Consider the following 20021-nt stretch of genomic DNA (forward strand, 5'->3'; position numbering starts at 1 on the left):
AGAGAGAGAGAGAGAGAGAGAGAGAGAGAGAGAGAGAGAATATGTGCCAAAATTCCTGGACTATTTCAAGGGAAAATGAGATTGCTGATTATACCATCTTGCCAGCTTTTTTCCCACCTGGCGTAGCCTCTCCAGTCAGCCTAATGCTCTTGATTGACTTAGTTTCTGACAATGTGGGCTCTGCCTGAGAGAAGTTTCAGAGGCTCCAGTGCCAGGAAGGAGGAAATTCCCCAGAGGCCTGTCTGCTTGATTGAAATGCCTATTGTGCAATGTGGATGCCCAGTAGCATTTGGTGGTGAGTCCCTGATGGACAACCACTCCAAAGGATGTCATATGGGATCACCCCTTTGGGGAAACCATTTTGTGGGAGAGACAAGGGCAAGGACCAGTCCTCTAACATTGTGATCAATTTTATGGGGATGAGGAGGGGTGCTTCTCCCTGTAAAAGTGTAGTGGTTAGGGGGGGAAAGGAGCAAATGAAGGGACCTCAGTTAGTGAAGCACTGAGTAGAGAGAGGTGGCATCAGATTGAGAGCTATCCGAATAATGGGAACTCAGCTCAGACAGTTTGCCAGTTGCCCTAATAGCCCTTGGGCTTTCAGATGCTGGTTTTTACATGCTAAATTAGTACACTGTAAGACCTCCCTTGTCAGTGACTAATAATGGGCAAAGAGGGCAATCTGGCATGCATAACTGAGATGTGGGTGGGTAGGTAAAAAGGGAAAACTCTGATCCTGCCCACTAGGGTACTTATTAAAGCATCAGGGAAGACTGGAGGGCTGCTGAGGGGGCTTGTTGGGTTCTGTAGGAATTCTCTATCTCCTTGTCTCCTCCTCCTTTCTCCCCACCACAGGCTCCCTGCCCGTCATGCTGCAGAGTGCTTACATCTCTCTACCTGAATTGGCAAAAATCATCTTGGTTGCAATGTTAAGGTCCCACAGTTGTTGGTCCTGGGAGATTGATTATCGTTGTTTGTGCTGCTGCACCTGATGCAGAAGAAGGTTGTTTATGTGGGGCTCACATGGAGCCACATGTTACCACTGCACAAGCACTGTTGCTCCTGTGCAACTTGTAGCACTTTGTTTGCACTGCTGCACATGGTGTGGAAGGAAGTTGCCAGTTCTGCAAATACTGGATTCCATTAGGATAGATTTCATCAGGTTTTATCCCAACATTAATTTAGTCCTCCCCTTGCGGCCCAGGAAAGTACTCTAAGGTTATCTGGCATCTAGGACACATGGACACCTTGGAGCCACCTGGGGTCCAGTGCAGAATATTTGCTGGGCACATTCTGGCATCTGCCAGAATGGAGACTCCAATATTACCACAAGGTATTTGAACAAGCTCATGCAACCACATTCTTGCTCTCTTGGTTCATAAAAGCTAGCAGGGAGGGAACAGCTGGTTGGTCCAGGGAAGTGATCAATGACTATATAGGAGAGGGAGCAATCCATGCTAGCTGAAACAGGTGGGGATGCCATTGTGAAGAAATAATTTTAACCCAGTTCTTGAACAGGTTGTGGCAAACAAGCTCCAAGCCCTGATTACCATAAACTATTTCCTTTGAGATTCAGGTGGGTACAAACACAACTTGGGTCACCCTGTATCATGACCAATGCTAGGAAGGAGACAGAGGGGTTGTGTTCCTGTTGGTACGCCTGCATCTCCCAGAAGTTTTCAATACCATCAACCATGTTATTATTCTGGGGTACCTGGCTCAGTTTGGAGTGGTGGTGTTGTTAGTCGCAAAGTCATGTCTGACCCATTGTGACACCATGGACAATATTGCCCAGGCCTTCCTGTCCTCCACCATCGTCTGGAGCCCACTTAAGCTCACACCAACTGCCTCAGTGACTCCATCTAGCCACCTCATCCTCTGCCATCCCCTTCTTCTTTTGCCATCTATTTTTCCCAGCATTAGGCTCTTCTCCAGGGAGTCCTTCCTTCTCATTAGGTGGCCAAAGTATTTGAGTTTCATCTTCAGTATCTGGCCTTCTAAAGAGCAGTCATGGTTGATCTCCTCTCGGACTGACCAGTTTGATTGCCCTGTGGTCCAAGGGACTAGCAGGAGTCTCCTCCAGCACCACAATTCCAAGGCCTCAATCCTTTGGCGCTCAGCCTTCCTTATGGTCCAGCTTTCACAGCCATACATCGCAACTGGGAAAACCATAGCCTTGAGTATACACACTTTTGTTGGCAGGGTGATGTCTCTGCTTTTTAGTATGCTGTCTAGATTTGTCATAACTTTCTTCCCCAGGAGCAAGCATCTTTTAATTTCTTGGCTGCAGTCCCCGTCTGCGGTTATCTTGGAGCCCAGGAAAATAAAATCTGTCACTACAGTTTGGAGTAGTTCCAAAGATGGTCCTTGAAGGCTATTGGGCACCTGGATGGACTCTCCACTGCATTATTACTCAAGGAGTCAGTCTTGTCACCTATGCTATTTAACATCTACATAAAACCACTGAGTAGGGTCATCCACTGTTGGTCTCCACTGTTATCAGTAATTCTGGATACATGAAGCTCTATTTCTCCTTTTATCTTCAGTGGATGAACCTGTGGATATGCTAAAGTGCTGTCTGACTGCAACGATAGACTAGATCAGGGTTAACAAACTGAAGCTCAAGCCAGACAAGACTGAGATGCTGTTGGGAGATGGCTCCTCTGACTCGATAGAGGATGAAGGAACAGATTCAGAGCCTGGGGTTACTCCTTAAATGATCTTTGCAACTTGAGCTCCAGGTAACCTCAATGGAATGAATTGCCTTATAGCAGCTTCAGCAGACAGCCCAACTAAGAACTACAATTCAGTAATCAATGGTTTGGTGATCTCTATACTAAATTATTTCAATGCACTCTTTGGATAGTTACCCTTGAAGACTTGTGCAAAATCCAGTAGTCAGTTTAATAAGCAGAACCAGAAGTTCTGAACACATAACACCAATTCTGGCCTAATTGCCTCATTTGCCTATATTCAAGGCACTCACTTTAGCTTAGATTCAAGCCCAATTCAAGGCACTCACTTTAGCTTAGAAACTCTTACATGGCTTGGGACTACAATACCCGATGAAACATCTCTCCCAAATGCAATCTACCTGGACATTGTACTCAAGACCTTGGGCATACCTTCAATTGCCACCTCTGAGGAGGGCCTGGTTGGTGGCAACAAGAAGAGGTTCTTCAATGGTGCCTCTGCACCTGGTTACTGAACAAGAGTGAAATCCTGCATTTTTACTGTGAAGTAAATTAAAGCAGGAAAATATGTATAGGTTGAAGCCTTATTACCATCTTTCTTAGAGGAAGGAGAGACATGCCTGAAAAACTGGGAAAGAGGGATAAAGAATTGGTGTGGAATGTTATCTGGCCCTGCATATAAAGTTCCCAACAAAGTAAGACTGCACTTACCCCAAGCTCGTTCTTCTACTTGGTCCTTGAGGCAAGCACAGATATGGGACTATATATACCAGGGATCTTCAAAACGTTTCCGCACATTTATATTTTATAAATATATTTTATATTTCTTTTGCTGATGGCATTAAAAAGCTGGTATGACATTGGAAAAAATGCATCACAAAGGAAGGTGACTATGTAGAAAAGTGATGGAATTTGTTTTTGAAATTCTTAATAGAGTTTTTTAAAAAGTGCAGAAACTTTTAAAGAACCCTCCTATATCCATGTTGTAGCTTCTAGAGCTCGGAACAAGATCAAAGGGTGTTCTTTGACTGACGATTTTCTGCCTAGTGAGCATCGGTTGAAAGGCAGGTACCTTTCTGCTCACTGATCATTTTATTCCTAGCCACTGTGAAACCAATGAAGATAAATCTTCATTGGACCAGACGGCTGGTTTGGAGCTCCCTCCCCCTCCCTCCCTGGAACACCTGCCACGCTGTGCTGCCACCGCTGCCACCACCGCTGGACCTGAGGCACACCGCAGAGCCGGGGCCGAGCTGACGCCACTCCCCCGGCCACTGCTGGGCCACCCCGGGCACGGAGGACGCCAGGGCCACGCCAGGGCCACCATCGACGGTGCGGAGGAGGGTGCTGCCATCTTGCCACCAGGCAGGTTTCCACGTTCCTCTCTGCTCCCCCCACCACCGGCGTCAGTGAGAGCAATGCTGGATTGGGGTGGGGCGTGCGGGCAGGTGCCGGCTTAACCCGCCGGACACAGCCTGGGGCTGGGCTGGTTTGGAGCTCCTTTCCCCTCCCTCCCCGGAACACCTGCCGTGCTGCACCGCGCTGCCACCGCTGCCTCTGCCGCCGGACCTGAGGTGCACCGCTGAGCCGGGGACCAGCTGACGCCACTCCCACAGCCACCGCTGGGCCACTCTGGGCACGGAGGATGCCAGGGCCATGCCAGGGCCGCCATCAACAGTGTGGAGGAGGGCACCGCCATCTCGCCGCCAGGCGGGTTTCCGCACCCCTCTCTGCTCCCCCCCCACCGGCGTTGGTGAGAGCAACGCTGGATTGTGGCGGGGCACGCGGGCAGGCACCGGCTTAATCCACCAGACACGGCCTGGGGCTGGCGGCCTCTGGCCAGTGGCCGAAGGGAGACAGCCAAAGGGCGGTCGCCGCCATTTGTGGCCGTTCGTGGCCGTGTGGGGCTGGGCTGGCGGGGGGCTAGGTTGGTGGGTGGAATTTTGAATTTTGTATCGGGGGGGGGTAGATGGGGAGTTTTTTTTTTACTGTTTTAAAGTTTTATTGTATTTTAATTTGTTTTTATGGAGTCGTCCCTGGCCATGTCGATGGTTGAGTTTCCTGGGGAGCGCGTGGGCGCTGCCATTGGGGTGGTCACGGGCAATGGACGTTACAGCAGTGGGGGCTTAACGTGCCCACGTAGAAGAAGGAGGGGCAGATGGCTGACACCTGTTCCTCCTTCTGGTTCTGCCCCCAGCCAGAGGGTTCCAGGTAGTCTTGTCAACCACCCCTTGGGCCTGACGGTGCTGCTGCTTAATGCCAGGTCGGTCCACAATAAACCTTCCCTCATCCATGACTTGATTGTGGATGAGGGGGCCGACCTGGCTTGCATAACGGAGACCTGGGCGGGAGGGGGGGATGTCGCCCTCTCTCAAATGTGCCCACTCGGGTATCTGGTTCAGCACCGTCCACGCCTGGAGGGGAGGGGAGGGAGGGTCGCTTTGGTTTACCGAGCCTCCATCTCCCTCACGGGTCTTCGAGTCCCTTCGAGACCAGGGCTGGAGTGCCTCTACTTGGTGTTGGGCGATCAAGACAGACTGGGGATTCTGTTGGTGTACTGTGCACCCTTCTGCCCAACATTATCCCTGCCTGAGCTGACGGAGATCATCTCGGACTTCAATCTCCATGCCGAGACTGGTCTGACCGGGGCGGCTCAGGACTTCATGGCCTCCATGACGGCCATGGGACTGTCTCAACATGTCACAGGCCCGACCCATGAACATGGACACACTCTGGACCTGGTTTTCTCGACGGGACAGGAAGAGGGTGGTCTGAGAGTGAGGAATTTATGTCTGACACGCCTGTCATGGTCAGATCACTTCCTTGTGAGGTTTGTGCTCGAGAGCGGCCTCTCCCTCTGCAAGGGTGTGGACCCGATTGTGTGGGTCCGCCCCCGGAGCCAGATGGATCCAGACGGATTCCTGAAGGCCCTGGGGGAGTTTCCGGCTGACAAGACTGGTGCTCCTGTCGAGGCTCTGGTCGAACTATGGAATGGGGAGATGACCAGGGCTGTTGACACGATCGCTCCTAAGCGTCCTCTCCCATCAGGCAGAGCCCACTCTTCCCCTTGGTATACACCTGAATTGCGGGTGATGAAGCAGGCTGGGAGATGGCTAGAGCGTAGGTGGAGGAGATCATGGGATGAATCTGACCAAACACACTTAAGAGCCCATTATCGGGCCTATGCTGTGGTGGTGAGGGTGGCAAAAAAGAAATTCTTTTCCATTTCCATTGCCTCCTCAAAATGCTGTCCGGCAGAGCTTTTTCGAGTGGTACAAGGCCTGGTCAGCCCTGGCCCTAAGAAAGATCTGGTTCCACCCTCGAAGGCCCGCTGTGACAACTTTGCCAAGCATTTCAGAATCTGAGAAAATCGCTCAGATTCGTCACAAGCTACACTCTGCCAGTGATTCAGAGGCTTCTGGGGAGATACCAATGTCGCCATCTGGTCCAAAACTAATGGATGAATTTCAGTTATTGCAGCCTGATGATGTGGACAAGGTGCTTGGACGAGTACGTCCCACCACTTGCCTATTGGATCCTTGCCCATCTTGGTTAATAAACAACGCCAAGCACGGGAATGGGATCTGGATCTTGGAAGTGGTCAACGCTTCTCTGAGGGAGGGTTGGGTACCTGCCCCTTTAAAGTGTTGTAAGCCACCCCGAGGTTTCAGCAAGGGGCGGCATAGAAATGTTATAAAAATAATAATAATAATAATAATAATAATAATAATAATAATAAAGGAGGTGGTAGTCCGACCGGTCCTGAAGAAAGTGTCACTGGATCCAGAGATGACCACTAATTATAGACCAGTGGTCAACATCCCGTTTCTGGGCAAGGTGTTGGACCGGGTGGTGGCGGGACAACTCCAAACACTCTTGGATGAAACTGATTATCTGGACCCATTTCAGTCCAGCTTCAGACCTGGGTATGGTACTGAATCTGCCTTGGTCGCCCTGTACGATGACCTGTGCAGGGAGAAGGACAGGGGGAGTGCGTCCCTGTTGGTTCTCCTGGATCTCTCAGCGGCTTTTGATACCATCGACCATGGTATCCTTCTGGATAGGCTAGTGGGATTGGGGGTCGGAGGCACTGCTTTGCAGTGGTTCCGCTCCTATCTCAATGGCCAATTCCAGAAGGTGGTGCTGGGGGACTATGGCTCTGCACCATGGCAGCTATGCCATGGAGTACCGCAGGGGTCCATTTTGTCCCCTTTGCTGTTTAACGTCTACATGAAACCACTGGGAGAGGTCATCAGGAGGTGTGCGCTGCGGAATCATCAGTACGCTGATGATACCCAGCTCTACCTCTCGTTTTCCACTGATCCAGGTGAGGCAGTGGCTGTGCTGAACCAGTGCCTGGCTGAGGTAATGGGCTGGATGAGGGCCAATAAACTGAAGCTCAATCCAGACAAGACGGAGGTACTGTTGGTTGGAGGATCGGGCTCCGGGGAGGGTGAATTGAAACTAGTCCTGGAGGGGGTTGCACTCCCTCTTAGGGACAAGGTTCACAGCTTGGGAGTGCTCCTCGACCCAGAACTTTCACTGGAAGCTCAGGTGACAGCTGTGGCGAGGAGCGCTTTCTTTCAGCTTTGGCTGATCCATCAGCTGTGCCCCTACCTGGAGTATGACTGCCTGGCGACAGGGACACACGCGTTGGTCACTTCCCGACTTGGCTTCTGTAACGCGCTCTACATGGGGCTACCCTTGAAGACGGTCCGGATACTTCAATTGGTTCAAAATAGAGCTGCCAGGCTGCTGACGGGGACTGGGCATTATGTTCACATGACCCCAGTCCTCCGTCAGCTTTACTGGCTTCCCATTGAAGTCTGGGCCCAATTCAAGGTGTTGGTGATGACCGATAAAGCCCTAAACGGCTTGGGTCCTGGTTACCCTAAGGATTGCTTACGTCCATATATGCCTGCCCGCCCCTTGAGGTCTGTGGGAGAGGCCCTTCTCCGGGAACCCTCTGTGAAGGAAATTAGGAGGGTGAGTACTCGGAGGAGGGCTTTCCCTGCGATGGCGCCCAATCTATGGAATGCGCTCCCCAGAGAGATCCGCCTGGCGCCGTCGTTATTTGTTTTTCGGCGCCAGGCGAAGACCTTTTTATTCAAATGTCATGTTAATTGTTAATAGTATTTATTAATTTTATTCTTTGGCCAGGGCGACTTATTTTATACTGTTAATTTATATTGTTTCATGGAAGTTTATTTATGGATGTGAGTTGCCCCGAGTCTTCGGCGAATGGGGCGGCATAGAAGTATCCGAAATAAATAAATAATATAATAAATATACTTAGCCCTTTTGGTAGAATAGGCAGGACAGAAGTGTGTTCCACTTGAGCTGACCACTCAAAAACTAACAGCTTGAGCAAAGTCTATTTCCTACTTTTCTGTTTCTATTCATTCTCTTATATTTAACTCCAGAGAAAAGGTCACTAGTACCTCACTCTGGAGTGAGTTCTAGTGTTTACCACTCACTTTCTTCCCATTTATTTTCTGTGGGTTTAATAAGTCTTTAGGACTTTTGGGGATTTCTGCAGGGAATTAGTGGATCTTCCCATGTCATATCTGTATAGTTCACAGGTTGATGGAACAGCTGCCCCACTGTAGTGGCAAGAACTGACTCAAAATCCTGCTCAGCTTAAGCATGAATGTAGGTCTTGATGATCTCTACAACCCAAGTGTACCATTCACTTGGCTTTAGCTCTTCACATTCATGCATTTGAAATTATTTCAGCAAAGGATGGTCACAGGTCCACTTGTCAAAGTAGTATTTTTGTTTCTCTCAGGCCCATTATTATTATTATTATTTTGTGTACCTTACTTATATTACAATGTAATTTCAGGATGGTGTCATTAATTGCTATAGTACCATCACTTCATTCTATTGGAAACTCTGGTAGAGATGTCACACTCCAGTGGCATATTTAAAAGAGCATGTATATAGTCCCCACCATAATAAACTTTTTCATCAGATATTTTACTGCGTTTATGGATGTTTCAATGACACACCACCATGTCCAATATAGGCTGCTTGTGCTGTCATTAAAGCATCAGTCCATAACACACTGCCAAATTCAGCACTAGAAAACTGAAGCTAACTGTTACCAGCCTCAATTGGAATACCATGTTTTAAGAAGTTTAACTTAAGTCCAGCCTGTACTAAGCAGTACACAGATGGGAGGAAAATCCAGTAACTTGAAGTATACAATTTTAAGTAAATAAATCCATGTGTACCTTTCAATAAGGCATTTGTAAAACTGGATGAGAATCCAGTGCCTCTTCTTGTGGTCTTTCTTGGAATTAGAAGCAGGTATAAATAGCTTGCCTCTGTGCCAACAATGTCCTGATTGATATGTATCAATGCATACAGCACCTTATAGCTTTTCACACGGGAATTCCTGTAGTACTCATGGATTTTTCTATTGCATAAACTCTTGGAGAATACTAAAATTTTGATCTGTACTGGCCTATAAAATTATCCCATCCAAACCTCTTGTCTGTAATTCCAATAGTCTGTTACAATGATTTTCTGAATATTTTCTGACTATTCTTAAATTATTACTTTTGTTAGAATTCTTAAACTTTTATTTCTGTTTCTACCTTGATGTTTTCTGTTATGTTGTCTGTAACAAGGAATTATTTGACAAGTCTCCATGAGCCTGCACCTCAAACTCAGAGCTCATTCTGCTTTTGAGCAGAATTTACAGATCTGAAAACAGAAACACATACATTGATGTGCAGTATAGCAGCTGTATCACTGTTTAAATCCTATAAAATACCTTTTCATCATTTCCCTCTGAGTTGCCTGGCCAAGTATATAGTTTTTTTAAAGTTACTGATAACCATGTATTGATCTATTCATAACTTGTTAGTGCAAAAGAGATTCCTTTTTATTCATTTTAAGAAGATTTCTGCACCATCTTTAGATCAAATGGTTTCCAAGAAGGCTTATAAATGATGGTAACTCACACACACACACACACACACACACACACACACTTCTAATTTCTGCAGTACCCAGGTAACTGATAGTTGAAGCAGAGTTCTTTCTGGCAGGTAGGGGAAAGAAGATCCCTGAAGCTGCTTCTTCTCTTGTTGAGGATGAAGCCAATATGACATTTTCCTGTTGTGGTGCAGATGTTCTTCCTGGAAGGTCCTTGTTCCTCTGTTTGGTAGTAGAAGGCAACATATCCTTCTTGCAGGGTCAATTCTAGCTTCATGTGACACATTTTGTGAACAGAGTGCATCTTTCTGTTAAGTGTGCTTATAATCCAGACAATGCTGGATCCAAATGATATATTGATGGACCTACTTTATGCGTAAAATTGCCAGAGTGTTGGACTGGGACCTGAGAGATCTGGCTCCCAGTTCACACACAGCTATGAAGCTCACTGTAGAACTTTAGGACAGTCAGTAACTTTTAGCCTAACCTGTCTCAAAAGTGGTTGTTGTGAGGATAAAAAATGAAGTGGACAACCTTGGGTATACCCCAAGAAGAAAAAGGATGATTTATTACAGTAATGTAACAACAATGCAAATGGAATCTTAATAAAGCTGGTGCTTGAGCGCAACTCAATGCCACCTGCTGCATATCCCATAATTAGTAAGTCTAAAAAGTACAGCTTTGGTGGTTAAGTTTTTTGTATATTTCCTCAAGTAATTTAAAAATTCACTGAAAATAATGAATTCTTTGGCCTAGGGTATCATTTCAATAGTCTGAACTTCTTTCTTGTCAAACTTACCTCCTTCAAGTGAAATGCTATCTTCCATTAAAAGAAAAATCAGGTTGGAGTACAACACATTTTAGACATTTTTCTATCTAAATATGGACAGGATTGTACCTTCAGTAACACTCAACACACTTTAAAGATGAACTCTAGTAGAACTGTGCTGGCCAAGGTCCTGTGTAGTCCAGCATTCTCTTCACAGGGCAACCAGCTTCCATTGGGAACTACAGAAGTAGGCAGTTGAAATACTAGGGGAATTTATGTTTTGAGTCATGGATACATACACTTCCAAACTCCTTATTGTGGTTATGCTGGGGGTGGAGGGATGCATGAGCCAAAGGCATCCTTCCAGTGAGACATTACAGATGAACAAGGCTGTTGTCTCTCATGTCATAAATAAGGCTGGCACTAAACAGGGATGCAGCATGGGTTAATTTTTTTTTTTTGGATGCTTGTAAAAATCTGTTTGGACCTCTCTTCCACCCACACAGTCTGCTGTAAGATATCTGGGTATGCTCATTGTTGAGGGCATCATTTCCTCCTGTTCAAAGGGAAGGGAGTGTCATCCAAACTCTTTTTTTTGCAAATAGTGAACTTCAAGCATCACATCAGATAGAGACCCATGCCCCAGTCACCCTGGCAACAAGACAAACAGGTCCCTCCCGGTTGAAATGATCAGCAGCTCTATAGCTTAAGCTAGTTACCACAACAACCAAACAGAAAACTTTGACCCTCTGCCAACTTGAAATTGCTATAAACATATAAAAGCTCTTTCCCCATCAGATGTAAGAAAATTGACAATACTTTGCTTTTCTCCTCCATCCCTGTTGCTGCTACATACAATCCAACCCTTCCCTGAATATTTGCCAGCTCTGTGCGATGTTTTTTGACAACAGTATACTAGATGGAAGCAATGACACATCTGTATTTAACTTCCCACACTCCAAACTAGTAAAATCTAAAATACTGTGGGTTTGATTAAAGATTATGGGAGAGATTGTTGATAGGATCTCTCAGTGTCAATTTTTTATTATAAAAGCAATCATGACCCATTTGAAGGAGGGGAACATTTCAGCCTTTGCTCTACTTCGACACTTTTGATCAAAACTGTCACTGCCCAGTATTGTGCCTAAATGCTCCCCCCCCCCCCGCCCGTGCCTAGTACCATCTTGGAAGGTGAAGACTGCACAGGATTCACAGTGTGTATGGAGGAAAACTTAGATTGTTCTTACCCTGAATAAACTGGGATCCTGCAGCTGCTTTTAGGGGGTACACACACACACACACACACATTATGTTGGGAGACTTAGTTACATAGGCTGTTGTACTTTGGGTCGACAATGTAAATCCCTAAATTTCTTGATCCCTGTTCAAAATGATATTACAGAATCAGGTCATCTTAGTTTACTCATTTACAGCTCTGATAGTATGACATGGCTGTTGTCATATTACATTACAAAGAAAATGACTATTAAAACGAAGAGATTCTAACATGGCTGAGCTATTCACAGTTTCCAGTGACGGCTTATTTTTTAATTGTTATTTACTGTCATCCTACCACTAGAATCTATAAATAGAATTTCATTAAAACCTAGTTATTGTCCCACTGCCCAAAACAAGCCCTTAGTCCTCAGAGAAGCCAGTCCTGGAGAAGATGAGTCCTTATAGTCTACTCCAAATGCTTTCAGCTACATGAATTAAATGACTTTACACGAATCAATAAATTGGCGGCTTTAGATGGAGCTGTTGATAAGATACCCCACACTAGTTTAAACAAGGGAGTTCTGGTGCATGGCTCTCATAATCAACTCAGCACAATTACTTTTGAGAGGTTCTGTATCAAGCTCTACTATAATTTATGTTTAGGAGAGTGGAGAGAAAATAAAATGCTAAGGCTCATCACAGCTAAGCATATAAAGACCTAAAAATAATATGGTAGAAAAACCTGTGCGCAAACAAACATTCAATTAGTGAAAATATTAATCCTCATGATAGTTGGAAGATGTGTTTATGGAGAAACTAAATCCAGCATTCAACATCTGTTCAGAAAACAGGCTGATGTCTTGGTAAGGGGGAGAGCTTTCTCTCTCTCTCTCTCTTTCTCTTTCTAAGCACTCTGTAGACCAGCGGTCCTCAAACTTTTTCTAAAGGAAGCCAGTTGACAGGTGCCAGCAGTGGGTGTGAGCTGCCAAGGTGGTGCTGGGGGGGGGGGGGCATGGCCATGCAAGGTGGGGACGGAAGGGCATGTGGGGCAAGGCACCTGCTTGCTCATGAGGATGAGCAAGCCACCACCAGGCACACGCACAGTGAGGCACTGGCTTGCTCACAAGATCGTTTTCTCTGAGCTAGTCCAAAACAACCTCCCCACGAGCAAGCCGCGTATCCAGTGAGTGCAAAACCTGTGAGGCGGGCCGGTTAAATGGGCATGGCAGGCCGGATCTGGCCCACAGGCCTTAGTTTGAGGATCCATATTTTGAAAATGCAAATTCAACCAGATTAGTGTTTTCAAAATGCTCTGCAATCTATGCTTAGGTGAGTACAGGGCTAGAACAGTGCAGGGTGCATGTTCCTCACTGCTCCTGAAAGTTTTGACAGGTTAGAAATAATTTAGAAATAAATGTAGAAATAAGCCAGCTCCTTATGCTTAGAATGTTGGGGATTGGCTGATAACTTGTTACTGGTAATAGTGGCCTTTGTTCAGCTGATGTTTTGCAAATAGCTATAAATAATGAGCACTGCAATATTCCATGAGCTCAAATCTATTGTGGGAATCTTAACTCTTCCCACTCTAGTTAATGGATAGAGGTGTGGTTTAACAAGCATCTTAGTAATATTGGAAATGGATAGGGAGAGTTTGTTCCAGTCTTGAGCTATAAAGCTGACTGGTGAGCTTGGGAGACTTGCTCTCTTTCTTAGCCAAAGCTATCTCAAAGGTTTCTATACGTACGACAGTATCATATGTTACTGTACTCGCACATTGAGAAGTAGATCTTTCCCAACTGTGTTTCACATCCTTTCAGCCATAGTCTCCCATTCAACCACATCCAAAATGGTACATAACATCTCAGGACTTAATTTTAGCAAGGACAGAAAACAGTTTTCATTTGCAGGTGTTTTCCCTGGGACGTATGGCTAATTGAATGCTTCTTTGAACATAAACAGAATATATTTTCTGTTAGAAAGAAAAGAACCAGATATTCAAGAGATTGGCTTTCTGAGCACTTGTATAACTTTCAAAAGTGCTTTAAAGCCAGCTTTTTTTTTGTCTTTTAAATTCAATTTAAATTCAGGGAGGCATAAGAATGAATTCAAAATGTTTTGCTATAGCTATGGGATCCTGTAGTAAATTGCTTTGAAATGAGAGACTGTGATTCTAGAGACACTTGAACCCAAGTACATGTTTATCTTTAAATTAGATACTACATCTTAGCATTAAAGGAAACAATGAAACTAGAAAGAAACTGTAGCTGCAAAAACAAACAGGACAGTTTTTCATACCCTAGTGCATGCATAGCCTGGTATTGGGGGCGAGAATGTGAGCACAGTGCATTTGTATTCAACATTAGAGCTTCTAATATGAAAGTATTGTTATACTTAAATGAAAATAAATGTTTCTAGTTTGTTTTGCAGGAAACCTTCTGCGGATAAATCTTTAAACCCCACAATGCTGTCATTTTCAGTCAATATTGAAAATATAAGTGAACTGTTTAACCTGATGAACACTGACATTTTTGCAAGTATAGGGCAGAACATGATCAGAGAAAATATCACATTAAATAGATTATACATCATCTTTGTCTATGACTAAATAGGTTTGGTCAGAAAGAGCGAAGATGTTTTAGTACAAGTGACAGCACTTTGTTCAAAAGGGTATGTTAGACATACCAGTCTGGGACAGCATAGGTCATGATGCTAGTGGCATCTGGATCTAAGCACAATGATTGAAGTGTGTGTTCCTTTAACATTATTGGCTAAAGACCACACTAAAGTAGTGTTATGTAAGTTGAAGGATTGTATCTAAAGCTAGTAGCTCTTCATCAATAACATCACCAAATAAATAATGTCTTGAAGATAAGTACTACCAGTCAAAGCATTCAAACAAAACTGGATGGAGTGGGGTGGAGTGGTGGAAGGACTTAAGTAATCAAGGAAAGCCAGAAGGTTCTTGGCACATGAAATCATCCATGTGTTCCCAGATCAGTATAGATTCCCAAGCTAGCTAACATCCTGATGAATATGGCTGATGATTCTCCAGACCAGGTCTTCCAAAACATAAGGGCAATAGGGGTGGAGGGTTATTTGGCTTGGGCCTCACATTCATGGAAAGCCTCACATTTCAATGTGGTGAAGTAGGTCAAATCTATTTCTGTTCAGCTATGGAATGGTGTTGCAATATTTAACATAAACTGTGACATTTCAAGGAAAAAAAATTCACAAAAATTAGTGGATTTGCACCACTAGAAAAGCATGTGTTGAAATAAAAAAGAACAGTTATTACAATTTATTGCATTGTATCTTCATGTGGCAAAACCATTAAGTGTTGCAACCATTGTTTTGATATTGGGGAAAGTTTAAAAAACACATGGAAGTTGTCTAGGCCCGGCCTTTCCGGATTCCTTAGTACACTGATGACACCCAGCTCTATCTCACTTTTTCACCTGATCCAGATGAGGCAGTAGGTGTCCTGAACTAGTGTCTGAACTCGGTAATGGGCTGGATGAACGCCAATAAACTGAAACTGAATCCAGATAAGACAGAGGTCCTGTTGGTGGGCACTCCTGCATTCCAACTAGGCAATTTTCAACCTACCCTGGATAGGGTTGCACTTCCTCTAAACAATAGGGTTCATAGCTTAGGGATGCTCCTGTTCCCTGACCTCTCCCTGGCTTCTCAGGAGGACTTGGTGGCCAGGAATACCTTCTGTCAGCTTTGTCTGATTTCTCAGCTATATTCCTACTTGGATGAACAAAGCCTTGCCAGGTTACACTGGTAACCTCTTGCCTGAATTACTGTAATGTGTTATACTTGGGACTATCTTTGAAAACTTTCTGGACATTACAACTAATACAGAACAGGATATGCATCTACTTATGGGAACTGGCTGGTGAGTACATATTATGCTGGTCTTCCGTCATCTGCATGGGCACCTGTTGCAGTATGAGTCCAATTCAAAGTATTGTCATTGACATATAAAGGTCTACATGGCTTGGGATCAGGCTTTTCTCCACACATGTTACCTGTCCATTTAGATCCTCTTCAGAAGTCCTCCTCCGAATGCCCTCCCCTAGTGAGATTGAAGGGGAAAGGCTGGTAGAAGGGCATCCTCAACAGTAGTGCCTAGACTTTGGAATTCATTCCCCAGGGATATATTGCTGGCACCAGCATTTTTTCATTTTAGGTGCCAGGTGAAAACTTTTTTATATAAACAAGTTTTTGGCTAATTTAATTTAATACTTATATATTTTGTTATAGATTACTTATTCTAATTTAATTTTGGTTAATTTATTCTGTATTTATTATGGAGTGTGTGGCTATATTTCTTCATCAGATGTTCCCTATTATTTTATTGTTTTATCTATTTTATCTGGTTATTAATTGTTTTATTGTATGCTATGCATTTTATGCTGTTTTCACATTTGTATGCCACCCAGAGAACCTTCAGGTTATGGGGTGTCATAGAAATGCAGTGAAATAAATAAATATATAAATAAGTCACCTGGATAATAAAAAGGTTCCAGATTGTGCCCAATGTGGTCTGGATACTGAACTGAAGTACTAATAACCCAACTGGGAAGAATAGCACTGTAGCTTCCAATGAGTGATGGAGATTCTTCTGTATGGCAATATACACGAAGCTACCTAACTCACAAAGGCTGTGGTCACTGCGGCTTATTTTACCTTTTTTCTAACTGACATTAAGCCAGAATTCTGTAGTTTGGCTTGCCTCCATGATCCTCACACTGAAGGTGGCACAAGAGAGGAAAGGGGCTGGGGGCCGGACAGTAGTGCAGAGCCAAGGCCAAGGTATTTCTGTGGCTCCATTTCAGCCTAGGACAGTTGTTTCAAATCTTATATAGCCTCTTTGTCAGTGTGACTCGAATTTTCCCTGCCTTTTTCTCTTGCTTTTTGTGGGGGGTGAATACCATATCAAAACTATTAGTTTATGTATAAGTGCATGGAATACAAATGCAGGAATTTAGCATCTTAGTGGGAGGAATTATATATTCAAGGTGCAAATCCAACAGAAGGAAGTATGTATGTACAGAAGCATGCAACACTGAATACAAGAGTAACAGAAGATAAACTTTTTTGGCACAACTTTCCTTCTCTGTCAAGGACCATTTCACCCCACAATACATCTAATGTATCTCAGTCTATTACATGGAAAGGCGGAGGCAAAAAAACTAAAGGAACAATCCTATGTGTATTGGCCGAGGAATTACAGCCTAAATATGTACCTTTAAACAAGCAAGAAGTGGAGAACACTGAAAGGGAAGCAAGAACATTTTTTTCAAACAGAAAAATCCTCTGACTGTGCTATTGTCTGACTGCTAAACAATGCCCCACAACTGAAAAGGTCAATTTCTTTGCCCACCATTGAATGTGCATAAAAGCGTAAAAGACCACAGGACTTAAATAGTTGTGTAGAAGAGGGAATGGGTCTGAAAAGGTGGGAAAGCACTGTCTCAACATCCCTAATGCTGAGGGGTATTATTATTTTTCTACCGATGTTCAGTAGGTTTAACAGCATCCTCATATGAACTGTGCTAGTTTCACTAATTCAGTGCAAAAGCCTTGATTCAGAAGTGTTCTTAAAATCATGTCATCTACGTGTTCTGTCAGGAATTTTTAAGCTCAGCTGAAAATAATAACTACTCACAAAGACAGAATGGCTGTCCTTCTCAGAAGCTGAACTTCAGTAGCTGCCTTTCAACTATGATATGGAATTGTCTTACTTTAAATGTTGAAAATTCATGGAGCATTTTCTAGTAGCATTACAAGATTCATTTTGTCATGCATGGTCTTCATTCACTTTTGGTTTTGAATAGCCAAATGTAAGCAGTAATAGAACTATTTTTATAAACAACACTTTATACTGTTGTTTTTATTAAAATGATATTTTTATATGATTTGACCCCTGATCCCTTAGCTGGGGTAGAAGATTAAATGAATACAAAAATATTTTCTCCTGATGTCTAGATCCATCCTATTTTGAACTTACCAATGCACCTTTATTCTCCCAAACTCTATATAATTTTTTCCATAAATGTTACTGGCAACTAGGATTACTTCAAAGCAAAGTGAGAGCCTCTAGCTGATGCCATCTTAATTTTCTATTGATGCCATTTGGCAGGTTATTCATCCTTTGTGATTAGCTGTGTGTACCTATTACAGTAATGCAGTTGCTTAAATTTAAAAGATACCCATGGACCCAGACTGGTCGCACTGTCTACCACTGGTCTTGACTTATGGCATTGACTATTGAAACACTGAAGAAGTTTTTGGGTTCTTGTGAATGTTGCCAATGCTGCTGTGTATAACCCTCCCCTTTGCCCCAAGTTTTCCGAAGTTCTATCCTATGGTTTGGCAATCTTTGAATATTTCTATCACAGCACATGTGATATTGGAAACCAACACTTAAAAACATTATTTCAAAGCTCAAATTAAACTTAATTTCTAATGTACATTGTTGAACATAAAAAGTATCTAAATGTCTAGCCCCCTCTGGTAGAAACAACTGTTGAAAACACTTCATAGTGAATGAAGTATTTGCAAGCCTTTTTGTTTTTAATCATTCTGGCAATTAGACAAAAAATACACCATTGCTATTTGGCATATTTCCAATGAAAGCTCTTTCTAGTATGCACTGGGCAGCCTAATTCTATCCTATTATTTCACGCAAACATGGCACAGAAGCATGTGCCAAAGCAGGTGCAGCTGGACCAGCACCCTATGTCATGCCAGTGGCACAGCACATGTCTGACTCACACACATTCAGAGAAACTCAGTGTGTTCTTTTTATATAATATTTATTATCCAAGGGAGACCCTGTTTGTCCACAAAACTGTAATACTATTTGTGACAGCAGTTGCCAACTGCACTTCTTCTCCTTCAGATTCTTCATCCAGGAACCATTTATATTCACACCATGCAGAGTTTTGTTCTAAGTGTGTTTGCAAGAAAACAGTGATTACTGTCACTGGGTATGACTACTGAACTGTAGACTGTGTAAAGTTTAACACTGCAGAAGTATGCCAAATGCTTTCTGTTACAGTATCTATCCCACTACATGCCAGCATATAAAAGGAAATAAGAAGTTGAAAGGCTTATGCCTGGTAATCCTACCAGTCATAGGGCACTAGGGTTATAGTGAGGCTAGTGCTCTTTAAACATATAAAAGCAGAAGTCATGCTAGATAGTATATTAAAATTAGCTTACCTGTAATAATATTGGGCTTTGGTGGCATAATGAACTCATATGAAGTTGGTTCTGAATATCCCAGCCTGTTGATAGCAGTAATTTGCACTTCATAGCCCATTGTCCATTGTAAATGTTCTAGAATTATGTGGTCTTTATTACCTTGAACCTTTTTCTCTTGCCATTGTTCTTCTTTATCTTTCTGTAAAAAAGTATATAATAGTTAAAATGTAATGAATTGAGACTTTGAACTGAATTGTCAAAAATGATTTGATTATACTTTCCTGTTGAGCAAACAAGATGCAACTGATCTGAAATCCTCACCAGTTTCCATAAGAATTAAAATAAAACATAAAATCTGAGGAACACCAGATTTTATACCATACCATAAATCCAAAGATATATCCAAATTATATCCAGGAGCAATAGTATCTCACAAACCACTACTATTGCAACTGGCACTGCAGATGTGACCAAGGTCAGAATGCTGGAAACCCAGAAATGCCATATACTATCTCAGAAGCCAGAGCTATTTTTGTTCCTCACCCCCACCCCAGCAGTCAGGATAAAACAGATGTACAATGTAGGAAAGCGTTTTTGACATTGTAAGCTGTCTAATTTTCACTTAAAACCTATTTTGACAAAACTGATGGAAATTCTGGTTGATTTTTCAACAGAGAATGTATCAAGGAGAATGATTTGTAGAAAACTATTAAATACTATTTAACTATTTAAAGTCTGTTAATGGTTTTGCCTGAATTATCTATCCCTCTAATATGACTTCCTCAAAGTTATTATTTTGGAATTTTTAAGTTACTCTTTTTATCTTTGGTCTTGGGCAGAGGAAGCAATGGAAGTTCAAGTTTCCTTTCATTGGCACTTGGGAGCTTTTCATATTTACTCCTTCACTTGTATTGGTCAAATAAAAAGGTCACCTATAATGACGGCGCCAGGCAGACCTCTCTAGGCAGTGCATTCCATAGTTGAAGTGCCACCACAGAGAAAGGTCTCCTCCGAGTACTCTGTTTCCTGACCTCTTTCAAAAAGGGTTCCTGGGAGGAGGGCCTCTGCTCCCGATCTTAGGAGACAGGAGGGCATATAGGGAAAAAGGCATTCCTTTAGGTATCCTGGTCCCAAGCCATTTAGGGCTTTATAGGTAATAACCAGCACCCTGAACTGCATCC

The 20021-nt window shown here is 43.4% G+C and overlaps 1 protein-coding gene across 1 annotated transcript in view; it reads right to left on the reverse strand.

Annotated features, from left to right (window-relative positions):
* The window catches only part of NCAM2 (neural cell adhesion molecule 2), a 269390-nt gene that overhangs the window by 30879 nt on the left and 218490 nt on the right, over positions 1-20021 (reverse strand). Inside the window, 1 exon segment of the mRNA XM_044441751.1 lies at positions 18859-19039. Within this exon segment, the coding sequence (XP_044297686.1) occupies positions 18859-19039 (181 nt within the window).

The sequence above is a fragment of the Varanus komodoensis genome, unplaced genomic scaffold (assembly GCF_004798865.1).
Source record: "Varanus komodoensis strain SLA01 unplaced genomic scaffold, ASM479886v1 scaffold4, whole genome shotgun sequence".
Classification (NCBI taxonomy): Eukaryota; Metazoa; Chordata; class Lepidosauria; order Squamata; family Varanidae; genus Varanus; species Varanus komodoensis.